Genomic DNA, 12,097 nt, shown 5'->3' with positions numbered 1-12,097 from the left:
AGAATCTAGAACTGAAATTGGGGACTTGGAACATAGGTACCCTAGAAGCCAAGTCTTTGGAGTTGACCATAAAGCTTTCTAAATATAGGATTCATATGGCATGTGTTAAGGAGACTAGGTGGAAGGGGCAGAAAGCTTTCAACATAAAGAGTTATAAGTTGTGGTATGCTGGTTTGGACGGCAGACATAGTGGGGTCAATATCCTTGTGTCTAATGATATCTTAAAGCAATTGGTTGAAATAAGGAGGTGTAACGACAGGATTATGCTAGTTAAAATAGTAGTGGGAGAGGAGGTCGTATCGATCATTAGTGCCTATGCGCCTCAAGTTGGGCTTGATGACCAGGTGAAGCGTGAATTCTGGGATAACTTAGGAGACCTTATGAGGACGATTCCTAAAGATGAAAAAGTTTTCTTAAGAGGTGACTTCAATGGACCTATAGGTAGAGGGGCAGACAACTATAACTCGGTCCATAAGGGTTTGGTTTTGGTTTCAGGAACGAGAGTGGGGAGAATTTTCTTGAATTTGCGCTAGCCAATGCAAGAAATTGGTTATAGCAAATTCGATCTTTAGAAAAAAAGATGAACATTTGATTTCATATAAGAGTGGTGGACATGCAACCCAAGTGGATTATTGGTTAGTACGCAAGAGGGACAGGACCTCGTGCTTGGATTGTAAAGTGGTGCTCGGTACAGAGATGCCCACCCAACATAGGTTATTAGTACTAGTGTTTCAAATGAGGAAGAAAATTGTCGAAAGGAAGTTAGAATTCAGATAAAAGATCATGTGGGGGAGACTTAAAGGTGATGTTACCACTACCCTGTCAAGCAAGATTAATTCGCTGGGATATCCATGTCAGTCTAATGATGCAAATAAAATTTGGGTGACTATGACAGAAACCATTCGAAAAGTGGCAAAAGAGACTTTGGGGGTGTCGTCGGGCAAACCAAAAGCGTATAAAGAGTCGTGGTGGTGGAACGATGAGGTGCACAGTAAGATAAAGGACAAAAACAAGAGATTTAAGGAATTTATGACATGCATGGAGGAGGAGGATAGGATACAAAAAAGAGAGAACTACAAAGAAGCAAAGTGGGCGGCAAAGAAAGCAGTAGCAGAGGCGAAAAGGCGTGCCTATGAGGACTTCTATCAGAAGCTTGGTACCAAAGAGGGGGAGAAGCATATTTATAGGTTGGCAAAAATCAAGTCTAGGCAGCAGCAAGACTTAGAGACAGTGAAATACATCAAAGCTTGGTACCAATTTGGTTTCATGCCAGGAAGGTCAACTACTGAGGCTATTCATTTTTTAAGGAGACTGATGGAAAAATACAAGGAGCGGAAGAAAGATTTGCATATGATGTTCATCGACTTGGAGAAAGCATATGATAGCATACCATGACACATCATATGGGATGGCCTCAAGGTTAGAGGTATTTCACTAAGGTACATTAAGGCTATACGGGATATGTATGATAGATTTTCGACTAACATTCAGACTGCGGTGAGGACAACAGAGTCTTTCGCAGTTAAAGTAGGACTACACCAGGGATCTGCACTAAATCCTTTTATTTTTACAGTCATTATGGAAGAGATTTCTAAATCTATCTGGGAGACGGTACCGTGGTGCATGTTATTCGCTGACGATATCGTGTTGGTAGCAGAAACTAAAGAGGAGATTAGGAATAAATTGGAAGAGTGGAGGGAAGTTTTAGAAAGTAAAGAGATGTGCATAAGCCGTACGAAGACTGAATATTTAAAATGCAACTTTAGTGAGACATCGCCGGTTGGAGAGCCAGAGGTGTCCACTGGTGAAGAAGTTATTACAAGTACAACTAAGTACAAGTATCTGGGATCGATTATTCAGAATAATGGGGAGATTGACGAAGATGTTACTCACTGTATACAAGCGGGTTGGCTCAAGTGGCGAGCAGCCACCAGGGTGCTATGCGATAAGAAGTTTTCAAGTAGATTAAAAGGTAAATTTTACCGAGTAGCAATCAGGCCAGCTTTGTTGTACGGAACAGAATATTGGCCTTTAAAGAAGACTTTCAAACATAGGATGGAAGTTACAGAAATGCGTATGCTGAGGTGGATGTGCGGTCAAACATTGATGGACCAAATTAGGAAGCATGAGTTTAGAGAGAGGCTAGGGGTTGCCCCTATTTCAGCGAAGATGCGCAAAAATAGATTGAGATGGTTTGGACATGTGCATAGAAAGACTTTTGATGCCCCTGTAAGGAGGATAGAAAGCATCATAGTAAAGGGTAAGAGAAGTCGAGGGAGACCTAGGAGAACATGGGATGAGGAAATAAAAGTAGATTTGCATGAATTACACCTCTCTGAGGACCTAACCAGGGATAGAAGTAGTTGGAGGCGCCTCATTCGTGTTTCAGACTACTAATTTCCTTGTACTTGCCTGTTGTTATTCTTGTTCTCTAGCCTTTTCTCGTTCATTTTTATTATTATTACTATTATTATTATTATTGTTATTATTATTATTATTATTATTATTATTATTATTATTATTATTCAGATGCAGGCTTGCGGAGGTGGCTTCAACTTCACAGAGTTCTTTTCACTGCAGGCACTTTGCTTGTTTTCCCTCAAGTTGAGGGACTCTTTGGTCGCACTCACCTTTATGGGTATGAGTTGCCACCTGTCCTTCCCTCTTCAGACCCTACTCGTGGTTTTTCTATGGGCGAGATACACTGGGTATGATGATGATGATGACACATGTTTAAAAGATAAAATATATCCATGTGAGATCTTGTTAGATTCTCTTAATGTATACTTTTTTATTATGTATTTTTTATAATTTTTTATTATATGTATTTAAAGATATTGAGGTTTAAAATTTATATTGAAAACTGTACAAAAAGTAAATAAAAAGAACAAAAAGAAACAGAGGGACTACAATTTTGTTGCAATTAGTCTCATTAAGTTTTTAATTATTGTTCTTTCAATTTATGTTTGTTTATTTAGTAGTCTTAATTTTTAGATTTATGCTTATTAATTTAACTTAAGGTTTTCATGTTCTTAGGTGACTTTTAATTTGTAGTTTTATAATCTAGGATAAAGAAATTGATTCTAATTTTCGTATAGAAGATGCTGTTAGATTAATTATAGGAAATGCATTTATATATGATTATCTAGGCTAAATGAACCATAAATTAAAGAACTTTGCTAGCCTTGTTAATAGAATGAAATTTTGAAATTAGGATTAACTTAGGTTTAAGGTATATTTATTTATGTTTAATTCTTATTAGTTTAGCCAATACTATGAAAGTTTAAGGATTAATTGATAAGGACCTAAAAAGATATCAATCCGTCTAACAAAAGCTTAAAATAAGATCACTTTTAGTCATTGAAAAATCCACTTTCTATAAGTAATACTATTTGATTTTCATACATGAATTAGGTGATGATTCTGGATATCTTGAACTCCATTTTTAATTGTTCAGAACTAAAAAATTTTGTTTTAGTTCATTTTAATAGAATTTTTACTTGTTTAATTATATGATTTTGGTAGTGTTAGATATGACTTCCTTATAGATTGTGTTTCGTGTTGCGTGATAATTAGGATTAGGCAAAATAATTAAACTAGAGTTCGACCTGTTAGCTACATTGGCGGGGCTATTTTTGATGATTTTCTATTCAAAAATATTCCTCCAATAAAATTTAAATTTCATATTTCAACTTCCCTTGTATCTTTTCATGCATGATAGATACTTGACTTGTAACTTATCTTCTTCTATCGGTCAATTTTCCTTATTAATAAATCACTTAGTACTTGCACAATTACATGATTTGTACGAGCTTAAAAGTTTTTACATGAAAATAAAAATTTTAACTTATATGAGACTAAATTAAGTTCAATTCCACTAACACTCTTCGTGAGTCTTTGTGGGTGCGATGGGTGTATGGTGTGTACACCAAAGGGGCTTCTTGGAGAATTTTTAATCCACCCTATTACATCTAGTTGGTCTTTCAAGAAGCCCTGTAAGGTGAAAGACAAGCGATTTCCTTGAATTCTCAAATCCACTTGTATTATTCTGAATGTTTACAAGCAAATCCTAGATGTTGGCCCAGCTGTGAGATGGGATAAGTTTGCTTGAAATAGATTCTCTATCCCCAAGGAATAATTTATTGTTTGGTTGGCACTTTCTAGGAAGCTCAAGACTAGGAATAGACTCCTGCAAATAAGAGTTATTTCTACAAATATATGTCCTCTCTGTGATCTACACCCTGAGTCCTCTGATCATTTGTTGTTTGACTATCATTTTAATATGCAATGTTTACACAAATTGAAGTCTTGGCTTGGTATCCACTTCAACACATGCTCTTTGCAAAAGCTAGTAGTTGTTAGAAGATGGAAATTAGATGTTACTCAAAGGTGATATTCACATGCTCTTGGTATCCACGATTTAAGGTTATAATTTGTCATTTTTAGATATTATATAAACATTCTAATATTATAAATGAACACTTTAAAATTGTAAATGTACAATAAATCAATCCAATAAAAACAATCTCATTATGATACAATCTCATTTGAAAACTTATATATAATTTAAAATCAAATATGGCAACATATAACACATGAGTTCATAATTTAGAACAAGTCCCTATATAACATATCGGTTTATGATGCGAAATTATTTTTTTTAATGTACTACGTGGTTAGTTGAATTAAGTTTTCCCAAGTAATATCATTTTAGGAAAAGATTCAAGAAACTTGGGGGATAAACGAATATTGTTTTAAGGGTATTTGGCACAGCAAAATAGGACTTGTGAGGCTTTAATACAAAACTTTTAAGATGAGGCTTTAAAGATAAAAAAAAAACATATCCCTTGTTTTTCATCTTAGAGGCTTGGAAGAAAGAGATGAAAAAAGTCATCTAAATTACCTGCCTCTCCCCATGAATTTTATTATAAGAACTTTCTCATTTTTTATTCTAATTCTTTATTCTCTTTCCCTTTAAACAATGTCAAAATTTTATTTCCTTCCTACAATCCCATGCGCCAAACAACCCATAAAGACATTATTTAACCAAGTCCCAGCCGGCCAGTGCATTTGATTTCCAGTTACCGCACAATGAAACTGATCTTCTTAATGACTCTGTTAGTATGCAATATGCATCAAATTATCAATTTCGGTAAAAATTGATAGTAATCTTCAAGCTTCCCGCAAAATCATTAATGAGAGTACTCTTGAGGAACACTATTCTGGAACTTTTAACATGCTAAATCGTATTAGAACACACAACCAGTTCTACCGACTGTACATCCTTAAACTGTTCCACTGGACTCCGGTTTGATCTCCGTTTGCAAGAAAATGTATCGTAAAGCCATTTATTTTCTCTTATTTGGCTCCTTGTTGTATTCATTTATTAAACGCTCGACATCTTTCCAATAATGACCTTCCACCACAACTCCATCCTTGGTGAACCTGTAAGATCGGTGAAATTATGTAGATGTAAGTAATCTTTGAAGAACATAAAATTTTGGAGGGATGCACTTGTAAACTACGTATAAAAAGAATGTATAGTAGGTTTTTCAAGGTTAAGAAGAGACCATTTGGTGACACTCGTGGTTAACTCGACAGGTTTGTTTGCAGAAATTGATTTTGGATCAGCGCTTTCGATCATCAGCGTGTACATATCAGAGAACCTTGGTAATTTTGAAGAGACAACAAGCCCAGTTGTGTATGTGATCAACTGTAACAGACCATTGAAGAAAATATAAGTGTAGGAAAGTCAAGGATAAAATACATTCCATAGCAGAGATTCTCTATGTCAGTTACAGTAGCTTAGTCACAGAACAGATTCATAAGCATTCTTTTTAGTTGACAAGTATATCTACCTCTTCCAGCCCTTAAAATTCTGAGACTCAACATCAAATTCTAAAATGGAAGTGTACAGGTTTGTAGCATAAAAACAGGTCTTAAACACAGGGGTAAAAAACAAACTAATAACAATAGAACAACTATGAGAAAGAACTAGCTAAACATCTGTCAAAAAACTACCCAATCCTACCACCTAAATTCCTTCAACTTGGCTACTCATGACTCAATGACAAGCCTCAAGTTACAAAATTTCCAAACATTAACCATATTCTACATATAATTCATAAAGACATCACAACAACTCCTATTTTTTTGTATCTTTTTCTATTGAAGTGATTTTTGTGTAACTTTGAATGGAAGCATTCTAGCAAATTTTTTACTAATACACATAAAGATATGAATAAATCTTTAACATGCAGGACAAATGTTAAGATGACAGCAAGATTGAGCCTAAAATGGCAAGCTGCTGAAGCATCACCAGTCACAATAAAGCACAATATTACTTAATAACAGTAGTTTCCGGTCACCAACACAAAATAATTTGAGCTAAGAGCAAGTGTTAAAAGTATATAGATGAATAAATTACATGAACCTAATTATACAATGTTAACGCCATCAATAAAGTTACTGTTAGATGGATAGCATCATAGCAATGTTCACAAGACGTTGCCAAAATAAAAAATTGTGATGGATCAAGACCGCAGAGCTGTAAACAATGGTTGTTCTGAATGAAAGTGATCATAATAGACATAACTGTTAATGAAAAGGATATAGTATGATGCAAACGATCAAATTCTAATTATCGGGGAATTTCTGAGGGTAAAATTGTGCCACCAAGCCGATGATTACGATCACAGTACCCATCAAAAATCTTACATTGCTCATCCTCATGTCTTCTACATATCCACAGCTTTTAACAACCTGAAAAGGTTATGGAACACAAATGTACCAATCTAATTAAGTTGCAATTGATAGCACTGTAGAAAAACCAAAAGAAACTCCAATAAACAGACATGAACAAGAGAGTTCATCTACCAAGCCAAGGTGCAACAATAACCAAGTAGTCAAACACAGTGTTATGATGTCAACAACAATGCCAAATCCTTACTTAAAAGAGTAGTGTGCGCTACATGAATCATGTAGATCAATGCTATAGGTCATGATTTCACAAATCATTAAAAATTCCAAATTCATAATAAACTCATCTATTTTCCAATATTTCTGGTTCTTCACTAGGAATATAAAGGTTTCTCGATACGAATTGACTATCCTCAAATTAGTCAAAGGACAGAAAAGTACCGAGTTATTCAAACGTTTCAAGCATATTTTCTGATCACACAACAAAACTTGATCAAAATCTAGATATGTTAGCCAAAGAATCCAACAATTTAAAAATAAAACAATTCAAAAATTACAAAACTACTGAATTGAATGACAAAACGAACAAAGACAATGCAAATAGGAAGAAAAAGCAAATGATCGGAGTACAACCAAAATCAAAGAAAAACAGTCAAAGATGAAGAAAACCAATAAAGTTAAGAATCAAAATTCAAGTCTGTGAAGAAAAAACCTCAGTAGCAGTTTCGTCCAGGCGGTGTTTGATAGAATTATGATCCAACAATTTTGCTTTTTTAGGGCTTTGCTGCTTATTGTTGTTTGAATCACTCGCCGTTTTTTTCTTTTCCTCTCCAAAATACTATCTAAAATTGATGTTTTTCAGAAGTGGAGTGCTATTCTGGTAGCAGTGTTTTTCTCTCTCAAGTTTTTTTCATTTACTCCTTTCCGGTTTAGAATTTCAGCCCATTCCGGTTTACATATTTAAAATCTTAAAGCGATTAAATCGAGAGATAAATAAATTATGTGTTTATCTCATGTGAGACGGTTTTATATGGGTGAATAGGGGTTTTGATATTTCAATATATATTGTACTTCCTTCAATTCGGAGCAAATGTTTCGTTTGATTTTTGACATTATCTATTAATTACTCTTGTTTAGGTTTGTTTTAAAATTGAATTAGTGTAATAAATAGTGAGCAAAGACTAAATGGGACAATTGATGTGAATTACAGATAGTATTTTTTTGCTAAAAATAATAATGGTAATTAATTTATTTTTTTTGCTAAACTAAATCATCATCATCATCTTCATACCTAGTGTATTCCGCCCATAGAAAAATCATGAATATAGTCTGAAAGGAAGGACGACGGCAACTTATACCCATAAAGGAGAGCGCTGCCAAAGAGTCCCTCAACTAAATACTATATTTAAATCTGTTAACTTTATTTTCAAAAATAGGAATATATTTAACTAGTGTAATTACTATTACTAATAATATATGATTTGAATCATGTGAAAACCAATTAAAATGGTGAAAACTGAAAACATGTGTGCATAAAAGCTTAATTGATGTACATATTTCGGTGGTGATTTTGTAAATAATTGGACATTGCTAAAAGGTGTACATATTCGGATGGCAGTTTTATATAAACTTTTACCTTTACAAAAATATATACACCCTATAAGATAGTATGTACACCTTTTGCCACAATATGTATATTTCAATTTGGTTTTCAGTTTTCACCACTTTAATGGTTTTCACCTGATCCTGCCCCTATATATATATATATATATATATATATATATATATATATATATATATATATATATATATATATATATATATATATATTAAGAATTTTGATAATTTTTTTCTTAGCATAATTAATAATTATAAAAATAATAAAAGATATGTAATAACCACATTAAAAAAAAATTCACATACTCAATTAAAGTAAATATAAAATATTGTAATGTAGATTATATATTGACAATTCACTTCTTAATGCTACAAGCCTACAATAGCAAAATAAATTCAATATACATGAGGATATTACATTTTGTAAGAAATCTACTTAAATTACGTAAATGACAATATTCAATTAATCTGCAAAACTAGGAAACACAATTTGAGAAAGTTGTATTTATTCAATTCTGTGATTGAAGGCTTGATTATTGTTTAGGTATGATATTAAAGAAGTATGCTAATATAATCACCTTATACTTCCCCAACCCTCATCCTCTAATCGCCGTATGATAATAATTAATTTTTTCAAATATAATTATATTATACATTTGATTTGATCATAGACATATTTTTCACTCCCTTTTAAACTATATTATTCCTCCTTTTGAATTATTCGCGAAAAGAAATGGAGTGTTTTTTTTTTTTAAATATGGATATTTGACAATTTAATTTTAACTTTTTAATTCTATTTACACTTTTCTAGTTTTGTTAAAAAAAAGTTTTCTTATCAAATAGTTGGGAGTTGCTGTTTATTTTTTTTAATAAGTCTTGTATGATACCGTTTTACCGTGAGACGGTCACAAGCCCATACATACAGTCAATCAGTTAAAAAATCTTTTTTAAAAAAAATAATAAATCTAAATTCACACAAGTGTACATGAGCAGTTTTTTAAAATAGCTTAGGCTGATCCAAATAAAATCATAAAAATATGATAATTTATGCCATGTAATAGAATAAAATCAAATTCACATTATTTATGTCAACAAATATAGCAATAAACCAATTTAATTATTTCATTTGGCAAATCGTTGTAGAGAAATCCTTTTAATTAATTGTATGATATTTAGTTCAAATATAGTAATTAAACAATTTAATTAGTCTATGTGGCAAATTTTTATAAGAATGTTATATAAAATTTTTCAATTTTTTAATTGTAGAATTCTAACTTAAAATATATCTTTATTTTAAAAAAACCAACTTAATATATATCTTATATATCATCTATATATATTTTCTTTCATCACTCTATGCGTTAACTCAAATTAAAAAAATATAAAAAAAAATAAAAAATATAAAAACTCAAATTAGTAATCTCCTTTCTAGTGTATTTTTTGTTATTCCATTATAATTCAATCATGCCTTCCATATCAAATACAAGCAAAATAATAAGAAAAAAAACACAACAACGAATAATGTAACAAAAAATTCGGAAGGAAAAAAAGATAGAAATCGGGTACCACGATCAACCATCATTGATTGCTTTCCTTGGGAGATCAAAGGTGAAGTCCTTACTCGTGTATTTATGTAGTTGTTGACGTAGGTATGAATTTTATCGTTTTATTTATGTTTATTTGTTAAGATTTATACTATCGATCATTTATATATATATATATGAAAACTATAAGTTAAAACGTTAAAATCATGATTTAATTTATTGCCAAATCATTTATTAGATGCAATAATAATGAAATTGGAAAGAATAAATTTTTAAATCAAAAAATGTTGAAGTTGTAGATTTTTGTTCTATGTTTTTCTATTTCTATCTATTTATTATTGTATGTTGTGTAGTATCATGATTTTTTTATCTATCGTTGTTAGGGTTGAAAAATTGAAGTGTGGTTTTTCTAATATAATAAAGGGTAGCCTAGCTTAAACTTACAAATCGAATATAAATTATGTAATTTGAATACATTCAAGTAGGAGTGTTTAAAATCAGATATCGAGTCGATCTATATCCGGAAATTCAGATAGTGAAAATTACTATCCAGTTTCGATCCGAAAAAATCGGATACCCGAAATTCGGATACCCAGTTTAATCCAGATCGGATATCCGATTTTCAATTTTTTTTGTCTTTTTTTCAAACAATTTTACTTTTTTTAGCACATAAATATTTAATCTCACTTTGCTTTCCTTTTTAATCAAGCTCATTTTTAAACTTTGAATACAAATCAATTTGGAAATATGGTTGGATTTTCAAAAGTCTAAATTAATTAACAATAAATTAATTATACAACATACTTATAATTGAGAATTGTACATAGTACTAAACAACCCAAACAAAAATTTTTAGGAAATTTTTTTTTTATATATTTTAAAAAGAAAAAAAAATAAAAAATTAGAAAATCAGATATCCTGATACCGGTTTTGCCAATATTTCGATCCGTATCTAGATCCGAATTATCCGGTTTCTAAAAATCGGATAACGAATATTCCGGATTGGATATTTTTTTAACACCCCTACATTCAAGTATAAATTTCATCATTTTATTATTCTTTTTATTTTCATGTGAATAATAATGTAGTATACCTAATTAGATAGATTTCCGTGCCAAACACGATTTATTATATGACTCCTAAACATATTGATACTATGAATTAATTTGTTTTTAAATTGTAAAAATATTACTATTAGATTGACATACATATTACTAATATATTATTATATAAAATATAATCATAAAATTATGCATCAAACAATATGGAGTAGATTATAAGTAATTACATAAAATAATAGAAAATTTCAACACATAAAAAATAATATAAAAATTAATTTAAATGCTCAATGTCTTTGTAAAACCTCAAAATAAATTTTCAGCTTAAAAAACATATTCTTTACTATAATAATTAACGTATAACTTAATTTATTTATTTACATATTATAAACTTGTCAAACATAGGTAATAAAATTATCCTTCGAAATGTATTTCGCCGATATCTTATCCTAATTATTTACTAAAATAATTAATGTGTAATCTATTTGATTGTGTAATTTTTTTTAATATAGCCATGTAAGTAATATATAGGATTATCTATGTAAAACTATTTCAAAATTATTTTCTTTTCTTAATTAATTACAAAATTATTTTAAAAAATATATTTTTACATAAATAATTAATATGTTATCCAATAAATATCCATTGTAATTAAAAGATACCACATATCTTAATTATTGTATATAGAAAAAAATTAGTAAATATGTTATGGGGTGTTTGGCAAATTAGCTTATTGAGCAATTTTAGGTTATTTTGATATAAATAGAGGTTTGGGTGGTCAAACCTGCTAATATTAGTGTTTGATAAATTAGCTGGTTAAAACAACTTATTGATACGAATAAGTTGTTTTTGACAAGCTGCTTAGCAGCGGGTTCAAAATCAGCTGTTGAAACCAGTTAATAAAATCAGCTGATCAAATCAGTCACTATAATCAGTTATCAATCATTTGCCAAACACCCTCATAGTTTTAAAAGCTTTTGTAACTAATCAATTAAACAAATCTAATCAGAAAGTCGACATATTTTTCTAATAAGAACATGAAAAAAGCGAAAAAAATTTTATCGTAAAGTCGACATGTGTCCTAATCGTTTTTTTATTAGTACAATGTATAGATAGATAGATTATTTTAATAAAAACTTATTTTTTTTACATAAATAATTAATATGATATTCAATAATT

General features: G+C 30.7%; 1 protein-coding gene and 1 pseudogene across 1 annotated transcript; one reads left to right on the top strand and one right to left on the bottom strand.

Moving 5' to 3' along the window:
* Nucleotides 1–783: 783 nt before the first annotated feature.
* On the top strand, nucleotides 784–1,395 carry LOC130802495 (uncharacterized). The gene has a single exon (XM_057666512.1). It carries the CDS (start codon nucleotides 784–786, stop codon nucleotides 1,393–1,395), a length of 612 nt encoding a protein of 203 aa, XP_057522495.1.
* Nucleotides 1,396–4,449: 3,054 nt separating this feature from the next.
* Nucleotides 4,450–7,812, bottom strand: LOC130802494 (signal peptidase complex subunit 2-like; annotated as a pseudogene).
* Between the last annotated feature and the right edge of the window lie 4,285 nt (nucleotides 7,813–12,097).

This window comes from Amaranthus tricolor, chromosome 16 (assembly GCF_026212465.1).
Source record: "Amaranthus tricolor cultivar Red isolate AtriRed21 chromosome 16, ASM2621246v1, whole genome shotgun sequence".
Classification (NCBI taxonomy): Eukaryota; Viridiplantae; Streptophyta; class Magnoliopsida; order Caryophyllales; family Amaranthaceae; genus Amaranthus; species Amaranthus tricolor.
Note: the sequence above shows the minus strand (reverse complement) of the source record. Positions and strands in the feature narration are given on the sequence as shown.

Excerpts from the sequence above, each read along its gene's own strand:
- LOC130802495 (XM_057666512.1), top strand. The coding sequence starts at position 784 with ATGTGGGGGAGACTTAAAGGTGATGTTACCACTACCCTGTCAAGCAAG.